The 26,911-nt window shown below is 45.6% G+C and overlaps 1 protein-coding gene across 4 annotated transcripts in view; it reads right to left on the reverse strand.

Annotated features, from left to right (window-relative positions):
* LOC119465182 (acetylcholinesterase) overlaps nt 1–26,911 on the reverse strand; it is a 181,098-nt gene that overhangs the window by 66,005 nt on the left and 88,182 nt on the right. Inside the window, exon 1 of one of the 4 annotated variants that reach the window (XM_049655658.1) lies at nt 23,029–23,061. The exons of 2 other annotated variants lie outside the window; for them this stretch is intronic. Coding sequence is in view for 1 of the 2 variants with exons in the window: in XM_049655656.1 (XP_049511613.1) it covers nt 1,027–1,293 (267 nt within the window). In the remaining variant the exon portion in view is untranslated. Of the gene's footprint in view, nt 1–1,026; nt 1,313–23,028; nt 23,062–26,911 lie in introns of those variants that run through there. One more of the 4 variants, XM_049655656.1, reaches the window with a different exon arrangement.

Consider the following 26,911-nt stretch of genomic DNA (forward strand, 5'->3'; position numbering starts at 1 on the left):
CTCAGAAGAAACCAACGAAATAGAAAAATGAATAAAGTCACTGTCTGCCTCTCGCATCTGGTGTGAAGCGCTTTTAATTACGTTTCCGAAGAAGGAAGGCCAGGTGCGCGACACTAAGGGGCTGTTACTGTAACACCCTATAAAATGAAAGGTTAATGATTTGCATGCGCTTTCAGTGATCTACAGTTTCTCTACACAACCTAGCTCATACAAGTCTGGAAGTCCTCTGGAGGTGGCCGAACCGATGTTTTCTAGCTGTTTTGCATAGATGATACGCATGTAAAGTTTACTAAGCCTATGTCAATGATGCGGCGTTTACAAGCGTCACACTGGTGTCCTGGGGCAACAATACGTTAGATAGGGTGTAATCTTAGAGCTAACACCGGGCGCAATGTCTTGGGTGAAATTTTGTGGTCTAATTCGAGGCAATGAAAATGTTTATTAGAGTTGTTTGCAAAAAAAAACCCCGCTTCGCTGAAACTTAAGCTGGGACATCGCAAAGTCGCTAAAGTCTGCTGTGCGTGTCTTTTCCTTCTGGATTATCACCTCAATGTTACCTATGAATTTCGCTCTTAAGCATCCAAACAAAATAGAAGCTGACCCGCAGATGTGGGCTGGAAGTTATCTAGAGTTTGTTGAACGAGGAATTTCGCTCGGGTCAACATTTCGACCGATGACTTGATTCCGTCCCGGTCACAACTGGCTTTTCTTAGCATTGACGTGCGCGTAGTTCACTCACCACCATCCTCAATAGGAGTGTGGAGTAAGCCGCTGTCGAAATAGCCTACATATTCTCCTTCTCCTCCCCCATGGATAGCGGGGGAGAGTGAGCTAGGCAGCTGCTGCACTGACGAAGTCAAGTTCGTTTGTCGGAACGTTGGAACCAGTAACGTTTCTTGTTCCACACACTGTTGAGCTCCCACGGATTGAAATATTAAGCGCTTGCCCAGTTTGTCGGTTTGGACTTCCCATCATGAATAGTAGCCTGCCCATTTTGTAGCTTATTGAAGCCAACTATATACGTACCTGAGGGCAAACTGTAGTTCCTTCAGTGACATCTAACGTGCCTTCCCATGGTGCCTTTGGCTGCGGAGGACGGAACCTGAGCTTGCCCACGGGAGGTTCGGCGAAAGGAATATCGCGGTACTCCTCCACAATCTTGCCAAGGCTGCGCACAATCTTGCCACGAACACGGCCCTCGGTTGTCTGCCTCTCGACGTGCATGTCTTCAGCCATGACACCCAGAAGGACCGTGAGGACAAGCAGTGCCAACATCCCTGCTTTGAACGCCATTGCTCTTCACTCAGCTTACCTGCACGTTCAAAGTTTTCGTGAAAATGAATTACGCGAATAAGCACAGTTCTCATTTGGTAAATTGGTCGATCGATTGCCCTATGTTTGAAAGGATTGTGAGAGCGGCACTTGGTCAGGTTAGGCTTGTAAAATATATTTTGAACTATCTATTGATATTCATTACCAGAGCAAAGTTGAAAGCTTTAGTCGAGAGACTAGCATTCGTTATTAAACAGTGCAGTACAAGTGACCGAGGAACCCGCCGGGGTGGCTCAGTCAGTTAAGGTGTTGCGCTGCTGAGCACGAGGTCGCGGGATCAAATCCCGCCGCGGCGGCCGCATTTCGATGGAGGCGAAATGCAAAAACGCCTTGTACTTGCGTTGTAGTGCACGTTAAAGAACCCCAGGAGGTCCAAATTAATCCGGAGCCCTCCACTATGGCGTGCCTCATAATCTGAACTGGTTTTGGCACGTAAAACCCCAGAAAGAAGAAAGAAGAACAAGTGAACGAGGAATAAAGTACACTGACGAAACACTCCTATTTTAAGCTGGATCAGGCAGTAAGAAGTAAAAATCGACGAACCGCAGAGAAGAGTATTTCATGCGACTTATTCATAGACAAAAGGGTTATTTATCTTCAATCGGATAACCTCGAAACAATGTAAACTCAATTGCAACATGGTACATATGCCGATAAACTTTCGACAGCATCGCTTAGCATCTGGGGCAAGAAATACTACAGATTTCAATACATGAAGAGTACAGAGATGTATTCTATATTTATATATGAAGAAAGTATTACTTCGGATCCAGTGTTTAACAACTTAAGAGAAGTGCAGGCGTGCGTAGAAAACCAACTACATTAAATTTCGGCGTTCCGGCCGATAGGTCGCAATTAAATGTTTGTGATTCTCTACGTGCGCCTGCTCTTTTCATTGATATAATTAAACGAAATGCAGGCGCACGTACAGAATCAATATACAGGGTGTCCCAGCTATCAAGCAGCAGGATTTTAAAAAAGTTGTCGCAGTTTCACCTGAAAGGCGAAGCATCAATTGCGATAGCAAATTTGAAGAGAGCTATACGGAGTAATGATAGCAGCTTTATCAGCTGTATAAACTTGGACATGGAGCCGCACCGGCAACACGCAGAACTGTAGTCGACGCTGTCGGCGTTTTGCCCGCGTTCGCTCAAAATGCGTGCGGCGTTGGTGACTGTTGCCGGAGCCTCTGATATAAATAGGCACTTCGTGCCGCAGCTAAACGTCGCCTCCCTTCCCTCCCCCTCCCCCCCCTCCCCCACGGCCTTTCGCGCGTCGGAAGAAGGCACGTTTGCTCTACATATATGGTGATTGTAGAGGAGGAAAGAGACGCCTACTTCTGCAGCCCTTAAGGGAGCACAGCGCAGAACGCGCGTTTGTTCTCCGACGTGCGTTCACTCCCCGTGAAATCGCGCGTCCCTCACGCCCTTTCACTCGCACATACAGCGTTCGGCGCGCGGCGACGATTTCATCTCCATTGACGTCATACGGAACCTCACGGCGACGGCGACGGAAGAAATCTGCTTTTGAGTGTCCATATAATTGCTATCGCAATAAAAGAGGAACGGCGTTACGCGAAGCAAACCTAGTGCGCATTGTATCCAGTACAGTGCAGTAGCCGCCAGTATTTGTTTCGTTACTGAGATTTAATTAAGTCATTGTAATTAATTGGCTAACTCGGGAAGTACTGTCCTAATTATCAGTATCAATGTGACAGTTGTAGAGCAACATGAAAACTCCCAATACAGCTTTCCGTTGCTCAATATGTGCTACATAAATGTGTTTTTCCGAGCATGAAAGACGCCCGCGAATAGACGCACAATTGCCGCACCACTGGCCACTCGAGGCACTGTGCGTATATATATATATATATATTGACACGTATACATGTTTATCTTTCGCCGATGGCCGCTTTCCACCGGCTACCAAATGTTAAACATTATAGCTCGGCGCAGGACGCGCCTGTATCGGAAGTTTCTAGAACGTTATCGATGCTTCTTTCCGTTGCCTGTTTTCGCCGACGCTTATGTTATCTGACTGTATGAGCGACGCGAATTGTCTAGAACTTTCTGGAAGACACGCGCGTACCAGGGATTATTCTGGAACCTTCGATGACTCAGGTATAAAAGCCGACGCGTTTCGCCGCTGATCAGATTTCGACGGTCGCCGACTGTGTTCGCCGCTTGCGTTGTGCTTCGAGCGCAGCTTGGTTTTGTGGGCACAGGTTCGCCCTATAAAGAATAAGTTTTGTCATACACAGTTTTACGACTGTTTACTTCAGCGTCACTACTACGTGACAGTATATATATACACGCACAGTGCCTCGAGCGGCCAGTCGTGCGGCAATTATGCGTGTATTATATATATATATATATATATATATATATATATATATATATATATATACACCATAAGAGGCCAACAAACAATGACACCAAGGACAACATAGGGGAAATTACTTCTACTTACTAATTGAAACAAAGAAATGATAAATTAGTGGTGCAAATGAACATGGCTGAAAAAACAACTGTCCGCGGGTGGGGAACGATGCCACTGTCTTCGCATTACGCGTGCGATGCTTTCACCATTGAGCTACCGTGGAGCCGTTTTCCAATCCACTTTCTGGGGTATTTAAGTTTTACAACTAGAACTAACCATGGGAGTGTTAGCCAGCGCCTCCACTCACAAACCTAAAAGGTGGATGTGGAACATCCTTTCTGCTGCAGGCGTCACGAGCCCGTGATCTTTTTGGGTGATGGCAACTGGTCAATAAACCCGCATATGCTACCTGAAGGCATCAATGTTGCCGGATTCGAGCCCTCGCTATGTAATGAACGAGAAGGGAACCGTGTGATGTTATTGGGTGCAGGATCACTCCAGAAAGAGATAGAAGCAGCACGCAGAAGCACAAACACACATCAGACTTATATTGGACACACGTAATACATTAAAACAGCACATATACAACAGTTCCCCAAAATATGTTCTAGAAGATATATACATTAGTCAAAAGGTAGTCGGCCTACAGTTCATGTAGAAGTAGTTGCCGCCATGTCGGAGACGTCGGGAAACCGGTGCCGGACAGCAGTGTCGGACAGCTGGTTGGACATTAGGGTCTAACTACAGGGTCAGATCGCCTCGTGGAGCTCAGGTGGCCCTGCGCCACGGTCGATGTACCGGAGCCTCCGCGTGCCCGGTTACCCGATGGCGGGGTTTGTGTTCCGGAGAACACCGCGGCAGCCCACCAGGTCACGTCCACAGCTGGCGAGGTAACCCCGTGGCCGCTCACCCGAACGCTCGATCAACCAGGCTCAGGACCGCCAGCCCTCCTGGACCAGTTGCCCAGCGGAAGAACTGGACGAGGTAACACTGTGACCCCTCACCCGAACGCTCGAACAGCCAGGCTCAGGACCGCCAGCCCTCCTGGACCAGTTGCCGAGCGGAAGACCTTGACGAGGTGGCCTCTCAGCTGGTGCTAGCTTTGATTGGGGTGCAGACGTAGTGACGCGGGTGGCGATAGCTCCTATGGGCCGGACGCCCAGCGAGGAAGCCCTGTGCCGTCGAACGCCGAACCTCGCGCACTGCTCCCGCCATGGGCCACGCTCCCTCGAGCCACGCTTTTTGAGGCGCCACTGTCGACGTTCACCAATCGGTGTCGATGATGATGATGACGACCTTAAAGTACATACCCACTCATGGGTATTGGCCAAGAGTCGTTGTCCTCTTCGCCAACGCACGGCACACTGTCTTCATATGTTTGTGTTTGCCACTCCCCCGTGCAATATATTATGACAATACCCCTCTTTTCGAGAAAGTTGTTCACAACTGTTCTAACACGAGGAAGCGGGATGAAAACAAAAAAGGCTAGTGTCCTGTACATTAGCCCGATTACTCATATGAGCACAAGGCTCAAACTGTTCGTAGGTCATTGCGCACAGTTAAAGCAAGCATTAAAACACAAAGTGCAGTTCCGTTACCAAAGCGTCTCACAGGTGAGTACGATTGGTTTGCACAGCTCACTATTAATTGGACGCCGGCTCTGTCGCTGCAGCAGCTCGGCGAGAAATGGTCAGGCTCTGGAACAATGTTGCTTCCGTGTCAGTTAAAGAAGGTAGACGCGGGGCTTGGGGTCACGCGAAGCCTTACGCTCCGACACGTGGCTCTCACCAGGCAGGCGAACAATCGTTTGTGTAGGTTCACGCTCTTCGTACTTCTTTAGCATACTTATATAAAAGATATTGTTCTTTCCAGAGACTCTAATAACGTAATCAACGTCATTTTTTCGTTCAATGACTTCGAATGTTCCTTTCCATTGCATTAGAAGTCTGTTTGCGTCAGTTGGCAACAAAATCAGTACTTTGTCGCCTGGACGTAATTTCCTAGGGCGACTTTTCCTGTCATGGTTGGCTTTTTGTTTGCCATGCGCTTTCTCCAGCTGTGCATGTGCGATCTTGCATGTCTCCTCCAGGCGATTGCGCAAATCAAAGACATAATTGTATGTCATTCGCGTTTCTGCACCTAGTTACCCACCCAAGTAATACAGAACGTTGTGTAAACTTTGCTTGATTGTAACAAATGTCAGGCAACGTTAAACAGCCAACCTGAACGTTGAATGTACGTTGCCAGCTGTACGTTAAAGTGATGTCACAAATAAATGTCACAGCAACATCCCGACACCCACGTTGTGTCAACGTTGCATGTAAACATCAATTAAAGTGTAAATGCTATCAATGTTGCAACGTTACAAAACAGCACGTTCCCAGAACGTTGCCGGATGTCACCAATATTGACATTATAGTGATGCCAGGCTGCTGTAGCATTTCGCATGTGTACGTTCATGCAATTATAAGATATTTTCATTTTCAACTGAACACTCATCTTTATCATGCAGTGAGGTATGGAGCTGTATAATGGTTGTGCAGTAATTATTATTTTCTAAGGAACACCATGGTAAATTATGTTTATTGTGCTTCTCCACAGATAAGAACTGCTACAAATTATATTAATTAAATGGCAGAAGCATTCACATGACGAAAATGCTAATTGTCGCAACGGTTTACCTATAGTAGACAAAGTTACGCATAAAAGTATTCCCGTCTTCCGCACCAAATGCACCAGACCTTTCGACTGCTTGCACGCCACATGCCCATAAAAGTGGAAACATTAAGCAGTCGCCATCATGAATAGGCACAAGCCCCATGATACCAGCTGCATAAAGATAACGAACACATCCACACTGCACAGCGGATACACACAGATCATATCTACTTGCCTATATGAAAAACAGCGCATTTTTTCAGTTCCCGTATGGCTTACATCATAGAAACGGCACTAGAGAAAAGGACTATAAGCCAAAATACGACTGCAAACACATCGTACACCAGCGCACATTTGTTCCACGCACCACATAGGACACATGCACTCTTCAGAGACATGTTTTTTTAGGAGGAATCCTCGCGAGCCACCCGATAAACACAGAATTCACGGACGACAGGAGCCAAACCCGCGCACATTCAACACACCGACACGAAAGGAAATGCGGACGATACGGGTGTAACCAGCGCCACACGAGCTATCAACCCTGGTGGATTTGATCCTTTCCGACTGAAACAGTCACAACGCGCACGGAACCATCGCACACTGCACATGTGTACCTCCGATATCGTGTCAACAATTCCTGAGGCTACAATTCATGTTGACATGAGAAAGTTATTTAAAACGAAGTGATGGCGTAGGAAAAGTAGGCAGCATCACAAAACCTCATGGATTGGCTTCGAGACAGCTTCGAGACAGCCCAAACCATTCAAACCACGCCACAGCGACGGCTAGATAAGGATAACGTTAGCTAATCTCGAAGGCCATGCTTTTGCTGGCTGCAGATGGCGGAACCAATTTAAAGGTAAAAATACCTGATATAATTTCTTAATGCGCTAAACTATAGCGTAAAATATAGATTGTTTTATGGTTATTTTGTCTCGTAACATCTATACGTAGTTTGGTGCAACCGGGCACAAAATTTTAGCGTGTCAGTGTACCGGTTAATATTGTTGGCATCACAGAGGCCACAACAGTCTCACAAGCGCTCACAAGTATGCAGGCGGCGCTGTTGTTTTTCCTCCGGGTTTAGTGATGGCGGTCGTATGTGCGGGGTGCTACGATGCGTTCCTTGATCGTGTGTTTTTTTATTTGCTGTAATGGAGTGGATCGCACTTAGCGTGCACAGAAGTGCCTGAAGATACCTTGTGTCATCCTGTAAACTCGCCGTATGCGTGGCGTGCCAGGCAAATGTGGACCAACGATTTTATGCCGTGGAGTGCGGCCCCTTTGTTTCTCGTTATGGAAAGTTGGGTGGACGTCGCAAAGAAATAATGCGTGTTAGCGCGCCTCAGCTCGTCCACTACGAAGCGCATGTATGCGGGAAGTAACATCGTCGACGCAGCACCGGCAACTTGGAGAGCACTTTGCGAACGCGTCGTACCATTCAAAAGGTAAGTAATCGTGCTGCTACAAGCGTATTGTGCGAGCATCTCGTGTGTGCATAGCGTGCGCGAACGTAGGAAATAGAAGTCCCGCGACAACAGTGAAACCTGTGCTGATGCTTGCTGAACGCTGGTTGTGAGCACTTAGTTACGCAAGTTTATTGCTTCGATGCGAAAATGAAAATCTTGATAAGCGTTTTCTTCCGACGAGAAATATAACGTTCGGAAATAATCGTGTTCATCATGTCCGCGCTGTGGGTGATCTCCCGCTTTTCTGCTGAAGTAGCGTAAAAACTACCAATTTCCCTCTTCACCGATTCTTATTGCAATGATCTTTCCTCGCCTACAAATGTTTCGACGTTGTAAATAATCTCTGCTTACGAAGTTTTTGGTTTACGACAGTTTCAGAAAACAAATATAAGCAATCACAGCTTGCTACTAGTACAACTTACTTTTAAAGACGAGATGTTTTGACATACCTTATACGTAACTGAACTGAGTCATGAAAATAATGAATTGATTCGTAAACAACATTTCTTTGCTATGTGCTGCTGCTGCGTGTCAATAATTTTACTGTGATGAAAGGGTCCCCATTATAAAGACATTCATCCGTGACTTCTACTTTGTGCTCTGTTGCCACCCTGCACTAATGCAAACATTGTTTTCGTGACTATTTTTAGGTGCTCCATGCATGGTGTGGACAATTTGACAGTTTTATAAAGCTATGTGCCACTGCTATAAGTTAACACATAACTTATTTTATAGTGGTGAGGCTGTGACCCACAACAGTGACCACATAACGGAAGAGCCACCAGACCCCTTGTCTATGCCTGCCGTAGCGCAACGTGTAATCTGGATGGTCGGGTCAGGTATGTATGTTGTGCACGTGTTCCAAAAAGTAGCGTCTTGGTGTCATCGTGTCTATGTTAATGAACGTTACTCAACACAGCTTACTAAATAGGTCCAATATTTATGCAACTGGCTGATTATTTGTGTTCATAGCTGTTATGCACAGCATATCGTGTTCTACCTAAAACTAGACCTTACATGTCCTGATGTTAGGTATGTTTTCTTGCATCAATCGCTTGGCTGCAAGTTACATTTTAATTTTGCTAAGTACACACTCTATTTCCCACTTTTTATTTTCGTTTTCTTGTTTCGAAACTGTTTCCTATGCTGTAGGTTTTATTTCCGAATTTTTTGTGTTTATGCTACACTCTTGTGCAGCTTCTGCGCATGTAAGAATTCAAAGTGTAGTAGGCCAAATATGTCATAGGTGTAAGCTAGAGCACTGCACGGGCTCGGGCTTACTCGAAAGCCCGGGCCCGACCCGGGCCGGGTCGGGCCGGGTAGGGTAGATTTTTCACGGGCTCGGGCTGGGCGCGGACACGGCATGTGCTTTTTGACCCGGGCCCGGGCCGGGCTCGGGTATTTTGACGCGGGGCTGGGCTCGGAATTTCTGGTGGTGTGCATGTAACGTGCAGCGAGTTATCCTCGCGCGTCTCGACTCTGAAAAATCTGTTGCCCCGGCACAGCTGGAAGCTAGCAGTGCTACTCCCGTGTACTTCCCTTTTCTTCTTCCGTCGTATTTTGCGCTGTTTGAACAGAATGTCAAAGTCCGGAAAGACCGAAGTCATCTCAACCCAAAGGATGCCATTATATTCCTTATCTAAATCAATGTAATTAATGCTTTCAGCACGGTGTAAGCGCGTTCGCGACTTGCCGATTCTTCAAAAGCGAATTGGTAAAACGATGACTGGTTAGATAAGATAATTCGTCACGCGGCTGAAATATGGCACTGCGTCCATCCATGATTACACGCATGTTCTCAACCGGCCGCCCAGCAGCAGCGCATTACGCTGCACCATGGCGGAACGAGAAGCCTTCTTTCTCCATTTACTCCATCCATGCGCTGCGCTCACGACCGGTCGTAGCTGTGCTTCGGCTATAATGTACTAGAATACGGTTGAGTGGGACGAGCGGCTGGGGCGGTGCATGATTTGCAGTGAGGCGCCCGACGTGGAAAAATACTGTGGCGGCGCTGCGATAGAAGTGGATTGGGCGGGATCAATGTCGCGCCGTTGGAAACTGCTGGCGATACTGCTCGGCAGGGTCATTCGTACTACCTCGCGCGCTGGTATTTGCATTCAGACCGCTCAAATTGTGTTCATAATTGCATATGACATGTATTTATGCCTTTAGAATAAATTCCTTTTATTCTCTTCTTTATTTTAATTTTTAATGCCGCTCGGTGGTCTTTTTCGGTCTCGGGCCAGGTTTGGGCCGGTTTCGAACCGGGCCGGGCTGGGCTCGGGCCTAGGGTAATGGGATGGCGGGCCGGGCCCGAGTCTCACCATAAAACTTTTGGTCGGGCTCGGGCGGGCAGTCCAATGTAAAAACGGGCCCGGGCCCGGCCCGGGCTGAAAAAATCGGCCCGTGCAGTGCTCTAGTGTAAGCACACAGTGTGCGTACCATTGTTTAACATTCATATTCACAATTATTCCTGTCTTGTTCCCAGAATAACTGCCACTGGCAAATACACATTTGACGAGCTTGAAATTATACATGAAATTTCGTATATTATACGTAATTATACGTATAATTTCTTGAAATTATACATGAAGGCCAGTATTCACTGTGCTGCAGTTACTACAGTTCTGAAGCGTTTTCTAGTAAGCTTTCTTTTTTCTCTCCCATGTTATATTCTTGGCAAGCTATCCCCATTCATGCAAGTAGGCATTGTAGCAGTTGCGAGTCTGTGTCCAGTTGCATTATTTTTCGCTTTAAGTCAATACATAGAACACATAGTTAACTGGTAGGTAGTTCATTGTACTGAGTTTTGAAGAATAAGAGTAAAGTAAAGGCAAAGTAAAACAGCTTCACACCAAGGGAAGCAGTAGAGCTGTTTTTTTAATTTCTTGTTGTTCAAACCTTAGTAGCCGCTGCTCGCATGAGGGGACACTGTAGATAGAGGCTGAATTCACGAAAATGACGTGCTTATGCATTCGAATAAGTGTGTTTTGTTCCATAGCAATATGTGGTTTCTTGTTTGGACATTGCAGTGCGTCCGAAAGTAAAAAGTCAAATAACCGAGGTCAAGTTACTAAGTGTTGGCTGTATATATGCGTCATTTTTCGCTGTATTGTTTCGAAGGTAGCCGACATAAAACTGCCTTTTGCTGTTCTTTTTTTTCGCTAAGGCGTGCCCCAGCTATCCTCTGATAAAGTGCGGGCTTGCCAAGTGGCATCTTTTCAAGAAAAACTTACGCCATAACATCTTGCACTGCTATAGTGACGAACCACAGAACTATATCATGGAAGTCCACAAAGCTGAGGAATCGCCGAACTAAGATGCAAGTGCTACAACACGTTACCTGCTCGACATGCCACTCAGGCACTCGACTGATGACAAAACATGTATTGTGGGAGTTCCGCAGGCTACAACGACATTGTGTAGACATATCTGAAGCTACACATTAGGACTTAAAAAGGACAATACCCAATAACAACAGCCCAAGCGACACTACAGTCCTTCACTACAGTCGACACTACAGTCCACGTCTACAGTCCACTTCGACACTACAGTCCACGCGACACTTCACTCCTTGTATGTCGTACTCACTTCGTCCCGTCCTAGCGCTGTTTGTTCCCGTCCTAATGATGTACCAACCAGCCCAGACCAGCACACTCTGTCTGGGACTTCATGCACGAGACATGGATGGACCATTTTTGTGATTTCTCCCTTTCTCCTTTATTTACCCCATTTCCATATATAGTCTTTCAAGCCAGTAGTATCTATGCACTTACAAATTTATCGGTGAATTGCAGTGCAAATTTAGGCAACGACAGAGTCACATGCGGCAACTTTTAACAAAAATATTTATTTTCGCCGACCCATGTTTATAGCCATCAGTCACCACATTGCACATGCGCAATTCACACCCTTAGGAAGAAAGTAAACTCTGACATGTGTACAGAAGGTGTGCTGATACACACAGAGCCAAGTTGCGAAATCTTTTCAGCCTCAAATATTTCACGGGTTAGTTGATCACCGCGTCTGTTGGAAACAATATACTGAGCCAACGACGGTGCACAGTCACACGAACTGCAGACATCCAAGCCTACCATCATGCACATTTTTCTTGACATTGTATGAGTGTTCTCTCAGCCGGTCATTGATACAGCGGCCCATTTGACCTATGTACTGTTTACCACAAGAAAGAGGCATACAATAAACCACGTTGCTAACACAGGTGACGAACAGAATTTTGTGTTTTTGTTACATATGTGTGGCGCGCTGCGACATTGCCTGCGATTACACAACTTTAAAATGATATGCATTTTTTTATATTGTGATAGCTTATGAATGTAGGGTATGACGGCCAGTTTTTATGTCTGTCAGATGCAGTGACCACATAACCTCTACTCTGAAAATCTCATGCGCAGAATGGTTGCCATGTGGTCACTGCATCTGACAGACATAAAGTGGCTGTCATACCATACATTCATAAGCTGCAGTATCATGAAAACTGCAGATCGTTTCAAAGTTAAAGTTGTCTTCTCTGCACCTCAGAAGCTTATAAAGTTGTGTAATCAAAGGAATTGTGGCAGCGCAGCACACAAGTGTAACAAAAAGCACAAAAATCCGTTCGTTACCTATGTTGAAACATGGTTTAGTGTACCGCCCTTTCCTGTGGTAAACAGTACATAGGTCAAACAGGACGCTGCATCAATGAGCGGCTGTGAGAACACTCATACAATGTCAAGAAAAACTTGTGTGACAGTTGGCTTGCATGTTGTTGCTGTTCGTGTGCCTGTGAACCATTGTTTGCTCGGTGTACTGTTGTCAGCAGAAGCAGTGATCAACTAACACGTGAAATTATTGCGGCTGAAAAGATTGCGCGACTTGGCTCTGTGTGTGTCAGCATCTGTACGCTTATCAGACACAGAGTTGACCTTCCTAAGGGTGTGATTACACTTGTGCAATGCGATGAGTGACGGCTATAAACATGGGTCGCCGAAAATAAAGCTTTTTGTTGGAAGTTAGGACACCTCTATTGTCTAGTCTTTTGTGTCGCCAATACCAGTGCTGCAATTCACCAATATTTTGTACCAACAAGTCAAATTTATCACTCACTCATTGGAACTTTCTCTCATCACGAATGAAATGTGGTTTTGGTACCATGGTAGAGCACTCACTTCATTTGTAAATTATTTTTCTCTTCCAAGACTGAACTGGATGTAAGGAGCAGCCGTGGCATTGCAAGGAAGCTTTATGTTAAAGGAATATATTGATACGAACGTCTTAACTGCTTAGCGAAATAAAGGAAGTTGTGGGTATTGTTTATTGTGCTTTCCTTGCTCTTGTGTCCAAACCTATGGCTATAATGGTTAGGTTGTACTGAAATTTGGTTTTAATGTTTTGCATTATTCTCCTGCGTAAGGTCACTATTGTTTGTTTTACAGTTATGTGAAGGTTAAGTTGTTTGTAAGCATTTTTATAGCCTGTTTTCACAGTAAACATGGTTTACTTCAGTTTTTCAGATGGAACTTCATAGTTTGATGTATTTATGTCTCTGCAGGTTACCACATTATTGACTTGGAAACCAGTGAGGTCTCTGGATGCAAGTGAAGCTACCCAGGCAAGCATGTGTGCATCGCTTGTTCTGCTGACCATTCTCTGCAAAAGTGAAGGCTGGCCGTTAGTGCTTGGATGACTTCGTTACTCTACCCCCTTGGCTGTGTTGACTACTTCACACATGCTGCAAGCTTAGGCAAAAAGACCGGCTGGATGCTTGGTAGGACATAGTATCCAACCGCAGTGGTACTGTGCTGTGTTTTTGCAAACTACAAAGTGAAGGACAGTATTTGTGCTGTTATTAAGAAGTATAGATTGTGTTCTGCCATTGAAATAAAGGAACTCGACAAAAAAGCAAAAAATTTCGAAGTCTGGCCTAAATGGGAAGCCAACAAATATTGTGTTGTAGCGGTTAGTAGACTGTCTTAATATGTGATATACGACCTTGATGTTTAATGAAAAACATATTCGTGTTATTAGTGCTGTTCACGTTGTTTTTCTAAGTTGCTGTTATCTAAGTGTCATTATTTGTTTGCCAGTATGATGTAAGCAGACGGTAAATAAATGCACGGTTTGACATTATAACCAGGTTTGTCTATAACATATTCACTATTATTTAAGGTGGACGGATGCATATTCATGGGTGCATATTCAACCACCACATATTCCTCCTGCACAAACAATTCCTACATACTAGCGTTTGTTCTTAGCAGCTGATCTTGGCTATTATGCAATTTCTTGAAAGCACATGCAGCTACCGACACATGATTTTTCGAGCAGTAAGTCGGAAGCAAAGAAACTGATTTTTTTTTCTGTGGCCTAAGCGTAAACGATATGTTTAAAGAAAATGAACATTTGTGGAAGATTTTTACTTTCCTGCTGTGAGAACCTTTATACTAGAACCTCTGCACACTGGCCGTACATGCTGCTCTCTTGCTGTTATAGCGAAAATGAAAAAGTGTCCTTATGAACCACTTTTTAGCTTTGCATTGTGCACTTTTACTTGCAGTCAGCATCTATATGATGTGCTATGGACAAGAGCAAGACAAGTCAGGCAAACCACCATGTGAAACACTTTAAATATTCTGGATTAGGGCGAGTTCATACTATATATAGTGCAAGACAAATCAGCTGCCTGTACAGCAGTGCTGTCAGCATGACACGACTGACAGCATCCAAACCCTTAAATTTATATTTGTTTGACAGATTATGCATTCTAGTAGTTTCCATGTTGCATATGAACGAAAATGTAAACAAGAATTGGTGAAAAACAGCATTCTTTTACGTATATATCTTGTGTATCTTACCACCACACGGTAAAATACACAAATATCTTGGTAAGATACACAAGATATATACGTAAAAGAATGCTGTTTTTCACCAATTCTTGTTTCACATTTTTATGTGTATGCAACATGAAAACTACTAGAATGCATAATCTGTCAAGCAAATATAAATTTAAGGGTTTGCGGTGCTGTCAGCCGTGCCATGCTGACAGCACTGCTGTTATGTATGTCTATAAATATTCTGCAATGTAATGTGAGTGTTGCATGAACGTCACATACGTACGTTGCCTGAAAGCTCAAGTGACATAAGGCAACATCCAGATTACGTTGTCAGGAAGTTCCGTTAACGTTATGTCAACGTCGTGAACGTACTGCTCAACGCTGCCACAACGATACGGCCCAACGTTGTCTGGCGATCAAAAAAGCGGACATTAGCAGCATGTAGGCAACGTTATGCACCGACATTTGTGCACATTCACAGAAAGTTACGGCAACATATTACGTTACTTGGGGAGGGACCTGATTTTTATTATACATATCATAAGACGCCAACAAACAATGACACCAAAGACAACATAGGGGAAATTACTTGTACTTACTAATTGAAATAAAGAAAAGATAAATTAGTGGAAATGAAGTGGATGGGAAGACGGGTGGGAAAACGGCTCTGCGGTAGCTCAATGGTAAAATCATCGCACCCGTAATGCGAAGACGTGGGGTCGTTCCCCAACCACAGACAGCTGTTTTTTCATCGATTTTCATTTCCACTAATTTATCATTTCTTTAATTCAATAAGTAAGTACAAGTAATTTCCCCTATGTTGTCCTTGGTGTCATTGTTTGTTGGCTTATGCTATGAATAATAAAAATTGGGCACCTCGGTTCCCTTTTTTCTCATTGATATATATATATATATATATATATATATATATATATATATAGAGAGAGAGAGAGAGAGAGCGATTTGTTAAATTTTTACATGGGATGGAATTCCAAGTGGTAGCGTCACAAAAGTTGAGACATGGAGAATGTCAAGACTAACGTTTGGCACAGCTCCGAGTCCATTCTTGCAGGAACAGTGCAAAACCGGCTAAGCAAATTGGAAAGTTGCTTTCCTGAAACGATTAAGCAGCTGATGGACAAATATTACGTGGACGACGTGACACTGGGGAGCGGACTCGGCAGAATAAGGTGAAAAGGTTTACAAAAAAAACAGAAGCCATTTTTTTTTCGGAGGCCTCAGTGACACTGAGAAAGTTGAAGCGGAATGATCTTCGACCTAGGTAGATTATGAGCATACAAGAGAAAGACACAGTCATGGAAACCTGCACCCATATAAACGTTCTTGGCATCAGATAGAATTTTAACCCTCTATTGCACAGCGTGCCAAATTTGGCACATAGTGATTATTGTTTTTTTATTATATTGCAAGAAAGCCGGCGAGAAAATTATGAACCCAAAACAAGGCCCATAGCCTTCCAGATCTTGAATAAAACTGGTACTGCCCTCTATTGAAAGCTTTACAAAGTAGAAACATTTGCTGTCTTGAAAAAACGCCTGAAATTATTTTGGTTTATGGGCTGGGTTTGGACATTCGTTTTTTGTATTTTAAATATATGCAAGAACAATTAAAATTATATTTTTCTAATTTTAGCTATAAACAGCAAACAGGAAGAAAAAGTTTTTTTTTTCATGTACGAAACTGTGGTCTTGGACCGCAAGACTACAGTTTGGCACAGCGTACCATATTTGACACACTGTGCAAATCTCCGCATGGATGCAGCTGGCGTGAGAGCATGAACTCGCGCACGTTTTACGGGTAGAGAAAGCCTCGACAGAGGACGACTGGCGCTAACATTCCCTCTGGAAGTGAAGATTCTGAGCTTTCGGACTCAGATTATGATTATCGCATAGATAAGTAAATAAAACAATTGCGTATAACATTCGCAAATCATAGTAAAGCAGTGTCGACTTTGGCGCGCTTTTGTATTTGGCGCCAAAACGGGATCCGATGCATGTTTTGTTGGCTGGAGGCGCGCTGTGTAGGATGTTCGAGCCGACCAAGTGGGACATTGGCCCGAATTTAACGATAATAGAAAGCGCTGCAAGCGTCCACTTTGTACAAAAAAAAATCATCTGTGCGCTGCAGTAAATGCAAAGTCAACCAATGCTTGAATTCAGGAAAGAATTGTTTTGTTCTGTTTCACGAGGCAAGATAGCGCCTCATTCAGTTGCCATTTTGACTTCACCTAATGCGGGAAAGGTTTCTGTGGATTTGCGCAATGTGCCATATTTGGCACATACCGATATCTTTATCACCATGGGTCGAATAAACATATTTTTTAGAATGCTTTCTTTTGATGAAAAATACAATTACACAGCAAAAAAAAATTTCCCCTCATGGTATAATAATTCCTGCAGTAGAGGGTTAAGCGATGTACAAACTGTACCGGTCATCTTCTGACACAGCATACATCAATACGATTGGGCAAATTACGAAGAGGTGACTGTTACGAAGAGGCGCTGTTGCAGCTAAGCGAGAAATACAAAACACCGGGAGGAAGGGAGCATCTTGACACGACCTACTGCCAGAAGATTAAGCGGCGTCGTGGAGGAACCAGATTGGAAAGCTACGCTTAATAAAATCTTCAGTATTCCAAGATGTTAAAGTGCTTGCTGAAATAGCCGCGCCCATCGAATATTGCTTACTGCAGATGATTTTATTGCGATAGTAATTATAGGACACTCCAGTCACATTTATGCCATCGCCGTCGCCGTGAGGTTCCCTATAAAGGTCGAGGGCGATACCATCGTTGCCGCGTGCAGTATGCTGTGAAAGCGTGGGAGCGTGAGCCAACGATAGCGGCTCAGTCTCACCCGCGCAAGGGAGGAAAGTGAGGAGGCAGCGCGCCGTCTTCCGTCGCGCGCAAGGCTCCAGTGGAAAGGAAGAGAGGGGGGGGGGGGGCGTGCTACGCCGGCGGCTGTTGCGTAACTCGCGGCCGCGCGGGCCACCTTTTCTTAAAAGCCTGCTTCAACGCGGACGCAGTCCGCCGTGCGCTGTATTTTCGTGGCTTAGTTCGCATTGATGCGAGAAACTGCAGGAAGGTCAATTCGCTAGCTGCTGCTGGCCGCGCTTCCTCACTCCAGCGTTTTCACAGTGAGTTTCTGCGGTCATCGAGTGAGATGTGTTCGTGTTTGCTTGAAGGCGCATGACACCACGCTTGTCAATTTAGTTACCAATCCTATGTTCACAAGTTTATACGGCCGATAAAAATAATATTCTTATTTCGTACAGCTGTCTACTGATTTGCTATTGCAATCGATGCTTCGCCTTTCGAGCGAAAGTGCGACATTTTCTTTTTCCCGAGCTTCTGTTATTTGTGGCGCAGCTGCACAGTTGGCTCGGCCAGGACCTTGACGAGTGGCGCTGATATTGTACAGCGCAGGCAGCCTTTGGGCATTGGATCTTGATTTGTTTTTCGATGCAAACCCGTACGCTTATAGGACGACAACCTACTTGGTAAATACCTACGAAAACAAAACAAAACAAAAACTAGCTCAGCTACCCATCGCAAAAGGACGCATAGTTCGAGTGAAAGAAATGTCGTTGCGAAGACTTAAGCTAAACGCTGGTACGCTGTCGCTCGCCTCTCTGTATATCTAAGTCAATTTCTAAAAAAAATGAAAGAAAATATTGCGCCGACTCGATCATTGTTCTGAATTGGTTACACGGAAAAAAAAGGCATATCTTTCCAGAAAATAGAGTGAAGGAGATAAAAAAAAACCTGACAGAGTGGAAACACGTTTCAAGTAAGGAAAAAGCTGATTTGATGAGTAGAGATGGGAGCACGCAGCGTTCGATACAATCGGAACAATAGTGATATAGTACGAATTGACTTGTTAGGGAAAAGGAAACTGCAGAGAAGCAAACCGAAGCAGACGAAGACACCAAAAATGGAGAAGCTATATGACTAACACATGTACAGGTGCCCGCAAAATAACTCGGAACGCCAGACCGGTGGCCGCTCGTCGGTGGAGCACACCCGCGAAAAAATACAGCCTTGGTCTACGCGTGCGCGGCGTCCCTAGCAAGCAAGCCTCTCCCTAGTGCATCGAGATAAGCGTTGCCTTGCGTAAAAAACTTGCGTCATGTCCCTCTTAGCGCTGCGACACCACATCTGGAGGGGATCGGGGCCTCTAGGCTACAGCGTTATCTCTAAACACACGCGTAATCCTTGTGGCATATTCTCGTCGGAATCTGCATTCATTCTTAGATATAATCATGCTTTCTGGATAGCTTACGTGGATGGCATCCATGAGCGTTTGTAACTGAGAGGTGACCAGTGAGTTCACCATGCTCTACTTTTAATTATACCTAATGTCTTGCATATCTGAGTTAATCCTTTCGCCTAAAGAAACTATGAATTCATAGACTATATTTCATGTGTGCTAGCGCCACGGCTCGCATATAATACTGTAGCGCACTCTTCAACCGGATTATCGTGTTGCACGATGTATTTTAGTCCTTGTGCAATTACATTCCGAGCCGCATTTACTACTTGGGAATAAGATCAGAACTTTGGCTGTAACACGACGGCTCCTTTACCATGACAGCGTGCCGTAATAAAAGTTTTCAAAATGACATCACACGCCGTATTCCAACACGCCAATTGCCTCCACAGGAACTAATTTTATGCATGCGACACTATAGTAAAGGTCTCTTAAATGCTTCCAAATCACAATGAACATCGCATAGTGCGCGATTTATTTAAGAAATCTGGCCGCTTCGCTGCAGTTTTAGTAGGGAGTACTCTAACATTTGATTGCGTGTCTACGTTGGTTAGCGCAAACATTCAATTTTTCGTTCAATGTGATGATACGTTGCTAATAGACTTCAGACTCTGCCCACGCGGCGCTGCGGAAAAACCTGCCACCAGCGCCCCCATCGCAGCCTTGGCGCAAACTGAGTAGTGCAAAGAGAGCTGTCCGTAAGCGAAGCTGCATAGGCCGAAATGGAGCCCCCTCTTTCGGTTGTGTGGAGGCGCGGTTACCTAAAAATCAAGGACCTGGAAAGCTTCTTCCGACCATCCACGCTTCGGAAAGGGAGCAGAGCGAAGTACGTGTACAATGTAAAAGAAGGTTCAGGTGTTATTTCGGCGCGCTGCAAATCGCAAGTACAGCGAGCATCGTACGACATCGAGTTCGAGATAAGCACCCCGACGTCCGTTCTCTAGCGCCTAAATGTGGTAAATTTGGGTACGTACAAATTGTCAAAGCGATGAAGTACATATATGATAAATTCAGTTAGCTATGATGCTTACGGTCAGTGGTACAAAGCTCGCTTTATCAGGGGCGAATGGCCCGGGCAACCTTCGCCTTTTCAGTGGCGTTCTCGCTTCAGCTCTCACTTCCTGTGTGTTCGAGCGTGTTATCGCGCATCTTCGAATGTTCTCTTCACGGTTGTCTTCCGTTTGTATTTACTGCAAATGGAGATACGTGCGTGTCCGCATTCGCGGGGCACAACCGAAGGCAAAACAAACCTAAAGGTGGTCGCGAACAATATTTTGGGATTTATTCGTTTGAACAGGTGTTAGCATTTGCTAGTTAAAACCGGAACGTTGAGCCTTCAGAACGTACGTGCGCGATAATGAGTGTATTATTATGTTTATCGTGCGTGTACGTCTTGAATCTGACTCCAGCTGCTCACTCCGTGTTACACGGCGCACGTACACGGTAAGAGACTGCTGAGCTTCGTAGTAAGTGGGAACGTGACTCTAGCTCGAGACAGCTATTACGTTCATGGCAATTTACAACACAACATTAGCGTCGACTGTGGCGTTTCTTCGTAGCGCGCGGAGCTGTCGTGGTTGCTGACGTGCTCGCCATCGTTCTGACGAGTGAGCCAACATGCACTTCATGGCTTTATGGCAGTTCGGCGGCGCGTCTGACTAGCGGATAAATTCATAGCTCTCTTTGTGGGTGTTAAATGCGCAAAACATTCTCAGTATGAACCAAAATTAAGTTAAATCGTTGTTTCGCACTCGCTAGCTGCTTATGGAACTTAGCAAGGGAGTCGGACTTTGCACTACTTAATTATTACCTCTTCGCACCGGCAGATGGCGCTACGCGTCTTGCAAAACTCCAGAGTCTGACGTCTATCAAGGCGCTGTTAAGCTGTGTGAGTTAGATGTGTATGAAAAAAAAAACACGTTCAGTGGGGTATCATTTCGATTGATAAGACGACTTTGACGGCGAAAGCTTTAATGCGTTGACGTCATTTCATTTGCGATTGTTTCCCTATGTTGGTTTATTATTTAAATAACTAATAATTGGTCGTAATTCGGTTTAATTGCTTTCTTACCTGCTGTTACGGAGTCTTTAATTGATCTTAATTAGTATGTACGGCCCTTTGGAACATTTAATTTGACGTGATCACGGAGTCTCGAATTGATGTTAAGTAGTCTCTATTACTGTTCGCAACCCTTAATTACATTTAGTTAATGGTAATTATTCTTAGTTACTTAGTCATTCACTTTAGCACGCTTTCATAAAATTGTCGTATGATGTCTGTGTTTTGCTCTTGTTAGTTACCCCAATTACTTTTAATTAGTTTTTCGGACTCTTCAATTACTCTTGATTATTTTTACCTACTTGGTGATTAATTCACTTTTACACGCTTTATTGAACGGTGGAGGTGTAGCATGCCGCTTTCTGATATTTGCTACCGCAAGTGTTGTCGACGATGGTCACATTCCGCGACGAATGAGCCGGTTAAGCATTTCGCTTTAAAAGGCGCCGATGACCATTAACGCGCATGCACGAGCGCTTATCGCGTGCACACGCGCGCACACAGCGTTTTAGCGTTGTCACAGCCCCCCGTGACAACGCTAAAAGGCATCCAATTCCGCTATTCATTTGGAGCAAGGCAACACCTATTTAGATGCACTGGGTAGCGTGATGAGCTTGCTAGGGAGACCGCGCATGCGCAGACCTTGGCACTACTTTTGTAGCGTTAGCTACACTGGCCTAGCCAAGCCCGTTTCGCGCGGCACATCAAGAGCCGTGCTGCGCATGCGCAAGGATCAGTGATGACACACGGCTTGCGCACCGGAGCCACCGGAGCCGGCACCTCTCGCGCACTCCGCCGCCGCCGCGCGCGACTCAACGCCGCCGGTCTGCGCATTCCAGAGGAGTGACGTCGTAGCCGTGGTATACGCACTGGCGCCGGCGCGCGCTCGCTGTGCAGTCGCCGTCTGACACTGCGCTGGAGCCGCTGCGCTTCTGACTGGCGTTTGCCAGTGTGGTATAGCCATGGAGAAGGAGAGCGCAAATGCTGCTCAACAGCGCAGAAGAACGGAGAAGCTTGACTCATCGGATCCCGAAGTAGTTGCCTGGCAATTAGCGGTTGAGCGTAGGAGACAACCAGGAAAGCTAAGAATAATCAGCTGAACCTTTGCTAACGCTACGTATATCCTGGCATAGCCGAGCTAAGCCACTGCAACTTTTTTCACCGCCGCGCTCCTCCGGGGAAAGGCCACCGGTCCGGCGTTCCGAGTTATTTTGTGGGCACCTGCACATCAATTGCGACAAGGAGCCCTACTAACCGCTTATCCCACGTCGCATTCAAATACACTGCATCTGAGGGTGTGGACACGACACCTGCAGTGAACTTTAGTTTTTCTTTTGAAAATGTTTAGTTTTTTCTCATTAGGCTAATAGGTGCAGCTGTTTTAGTTATATGAACTGTACCGCTTTTTCCTGGTAATTTTTTGTTGATCAATACGAATTTATCGTTTGCCTACGAGCCAACGTGATATGATAATGTTTTCTGAAGGAATTTATTTTTCTTTCTAGCAGAATAGATCAGACGCTGGCTAGCACTACTTCGTCGGTCAGCATATAAGAGTTATGAAAACAGGTTTGCTGGTACTAGCATTCGGCGCCGATATAAACTTAGTGTATGTGTGTCACCAAATATATCAGCCGTGATTCGCATAGATCCAGCATCAGAGAGCAGTCAACAGTCACCCCACACCCACAAGAGTAGGCAAAGAAAACTTCGCTTTAAAAGAACATAACTCACGTCCTACACTAAAAATAATCTTTGCGACAGTAAGAGCACAAATCTCTTTCATATTTGACGACGTGAAAATAGGAAACAGTAACATTTCTGATGTAGTCAAAACGGCGAGAGCAACCGACAGCAATGTACATAGCACTTTCCTGTTTCACCGTGTATTGCGACATCAAGGTATGCCTAAACTATAACAGCACCTATACCACAACAAAATGCCTTCGCCGCACTTTCCATACCGAGAGCCAGAGCCCCCCGTCACTTCGGCGTCCAGTACTCACCGTCGCTCGAGGACAGCGTCTGATGTCCGTGAAGCCCCAATCCGCAAGGGTGGCGATGCAGTGCCGCGAAAAGAAAAGAGAATCGTTTTCTTGGCACGCAGGCTCCGGGTAGCTGATAATAAATCTGCTGCTACAAATTGTGGCGGAGGAGCTCAAGCCGCTTGTGCGAGAAGGTGAAAGTGGTATGAGATAAGTCGACCACGGAGATTAGCAAGAAAACAGAAAAACGGCTGCATCCGCTGATACGTCCATATCGCGAGAAGATGGAGCAGCCACCGTTGAGCATGTTTCGCCGGAATGTCAAAGTATCCATCCAACGATAAAACGTGGTGATGGTAGCATTCCTGATACCTGAGGTCTTATAGGATAGTAGGAAGCCTAAGTGGGATTTTCAGTGGGGACTATAAGGTCACCGTTAAAAATATTTTTTGCGCGAAGAAAGAAAAGACGTATAACGGGCCAAGCTTTACACTTTGAACCGTGTAGCCTATAGTATTTAAAATAATAAAAGACTAAGATACACCATAAAGGTAAACATAACGAGTTCGGAAATACATTACATGCGTCGCATCTATGGTACAAGGCCACATCACCGTACATTTCAGCTGTAATGTCAAGTGATGTCAAGCCCATTGTAAATTTTTTCGCGCAGCATTCCTGAAGAGAACACCAGATCCGCTCCTTCACAGGGAGGGCCATATTTCGTTTACTCAAACCTTGAAACCAAGAAAAGAAGAAGAAAGTAAATATTAAAAATGTTAGACACTTATGCATACCCTTCTTGGTAGTGCATCAATAGCAATGTCTGCTGAAAGTTAACCCCAAACATTGTGGTAGGATTTATACATGCGATAAATCTTTATGCATATGAAAATACCTTGTTTTATATACAGTGCTAGTGCCATATATAATCTTACATTTGAATTTTTAAGATTGGTTGTTCTCATTGTACATTAGGGAGCTCTTGTTCCGTTCGCGTTGCTGTTAAATAGTGTTTATTTTTCTTGAAATATCATGTCTGAAATTCGCAGTATATTCAATTTACGAAAGATTTATAATTCGTTTCGTCCTCTGCTTAAGACCAGCTATGTTTAGGAGTACACGCTTCGAAATTATCACCTGTGTACTTGAAATTCTACATTTTTTATGATAGTAGAAAAAATGTTCCGTTTTGTTTCCATTTCACAATTTATAGTTCGTTCTTGGTGACACCTACCAACCAGAGATTCTGGGGCAATGCTTGCCAAGACTGTGGAAACCAGCTATTATGCCGCGCGGCATGGCGTTGCTCATTTGAGCGCGGCGGTTTCATCCGAGCTTTTCTTTTATTGCGATAGCAATTATATGGACACTTCAACCGAATTTCTGCCGTCGGCGTCGCCGTCGTCGTCGTCGTCGCCGTCGCCGTGAGGTTCCCTATAGATAAAATCTTCGCCGCGCGCCGTATGCCCGAGCGGAAGCGTGCGGGGACGCGCGCTATCACGGAGAGCGAACGCACTCAATCTCCCACGCGCAAGCAAGGAAGCAGGAAGCCAGCGCCGGAAAGAGCGGGGGGGGGGGGGGGAGGGGCGCACTTCTACTCCGCCAACAACCGCGCTCGTCGCTCGTCCGCACCGTCTCTTATCTCCACACGGCTCTGACCTTTATGCGCCGTGCATTCGCCGCTCAGTTTCCGTTGAAGCGATAGACCGCACATATCTTCGCCCGCAGCGGCGTATGCTTGCTGCCAGCGTTTTGGCAGTCGTTGTCTGCAGTCATTCAGTGTGATCTATTCGTGTTTGTTTGTGCGCGCTCACACCACGCTTGTTCATTCAGTTAGTAATAGTCGGGTCACATTTTCCAACGCACGCTACACATGCAATGCTGCCCGGATCGGCAGTGCAGCGCTACAGGTGTGTCCCTTCGCACGCGCTGCCCACGGGAAGCGCTTTTCATCAACACCACCGTTTCACACGCGCCTTCTCGTGGTCATCGAGCCTCTCTTCATGTCGGTCTACTTACGCCGCAGCACACCTGCTTACTTAATCAGCTCATATTTAGTACAATTCACATTGCTACCAAAGCCGCTCACCTTACTTCGTATGACATTGCTGTGTTGCTATCGCATTCATTGCTTCGCCCTTAGGGCGAAACTGTGACATTTTTTTAGATGCGAAGCAGCTTATGGCGGGGGCTTTGTCCCTCCCTCCGTCCCGCGGCGTCCCACACCCCCTCCCATTCTCTCTCCTCTCCTACGCTCCCCCCCCTTTCTCTCCTCGAGGAATCCGGAGCGGCGCGCGCGACAGGTGGTGCGACAACTGCATACCCCGCTGGGGTGCCATGGTAGTTCCGCGGTATGAAAATGACGGAGCGCTCGCGCCTCATTTTCTCTCCTGTGCAGCACCGCGATGAGTGCTCGGGCCGCTGCCTGCGAAACCATCTCCCGCTCAAGCTAACCATCTCCCCGCTGCTGCACATCGACACATCGTTTCCTTTAGCGGTAGATGGAGTAATCTTTTTTTTCCTTGCGTGTTTGTTCAAAGTGTGGCGTGCGCTTCGCTTCAAAGTTTGCGTGTCCTAGCGCATGGCATTTGTTGGCGAAAGGTATGAGTGCAAGATTTTTGTTATCGTGCAAGTTCACGGAGGCTGAAGCATCCGACGCGCTGTGTCTTGTCGTGATGATAAATGCGAAACACTCCACGAAGAAACGTCGCGTAAAATTCGTTAGCTCTCCGTAACACAGGCTCTGAGTGTCCGATGGGAAGCAAAATTCGTAAGTCAAATGTTTGCTAATTGATGATGTGGCCAATGTTGTCTTGTCTGATAACTCTTGGATATCAATACATGGTGTCGCCCGGAATGGCGAATGCTTCTGTGAAAATGTTCCGCATATGTTGCTATACATTACGACTGTGTGCTGGCCATAGTACTTTTAATCCATTAAAACAAGTGTTGTTTAGTCAATTATATTGGTGGCATTGTTCTAGACGAATAAACGTAAAGTTGCTTTTGAAACCAGTGTGGCACTGTGATTTATTTGCATCCTATTCGCTCACCTTCCTAAAGAACCTACTAGAGCAATTGCCATCAATAACAGCCTAATTATGTTCACATTAAGACATACGCCGCTCCAATAATTTAATGACACGCGGGCAGCCAGCCGGTATTTACTCTGGTTAACTTCCTTGTCTTTCTTTCCCTTTCTCTGTCTGGCGCTTCAGCCGAGGCGAGTCGCAAGCTTGCCTCAGCCTCAAAAGAAAAAAATAACTGCTGGCGTAGCGGTCGAAATGCCGGACGCTGAAGAAATTCAAACATTCGCACCAAGCAGCATAAGATCTTGACGTCACTGCCATTTCCGGTTGTGACGCACTTCTTATTTTGTATTTTTTGCTTGCTGTTAGTTGCCCCCCGATAAGTAGATGGGAACGGTGACAACAAGCCGCCATTTTCTTGACATGTGGGCTTCTATGAAAGCTACGCTACCAGTTTACATATACTGGGCCGCGATTTTGTAGCGATGCCTTATGACTTATTTTGGAATAGTCTTATCATCCACCGCTCACGGCCGGCTGATCCCGTTGATAACGCGAGAGGGCCGTCGCTCTGACCACTGACAAAGCGCGAAAAGGCATTATTACCTTAAAGGCATCGCTACAAAATACCGGCCCTGGGCCGGTATTTTGTAGCGATGCCTTTCCGGTAATGAGGCCTGTTCGCGCTTATCGCACTTAGTCAGTGGTTAGAGCGACGGCCCGCTCGCGTTATCAACGGGATCAGCCGGCCGTGAGCGGTGGATGATAAGACTAGTATAGAATAAGTCATAAGGCATCGCTACAAAATCGCGGCCCAGGGTGTCCTAGCTATCACGCCGCACGATTTAAAATTAAAAAATTAAATTATGGGG

Source organism: Dermacentor silvarum, chromosome 9 (assembly GCF_013339745.2).
Source record: "Dermacentor silvarum isolate Dsil-2018 chromosome 9, BIME_Dsil_1.4, whole genome shotgun sequence".
NCBI lineage: Eukaryota > Metazoa > Arthropoda > Arachnida > Ixodida > Ixodidae > Dermacentor > Dermacentor silvarum.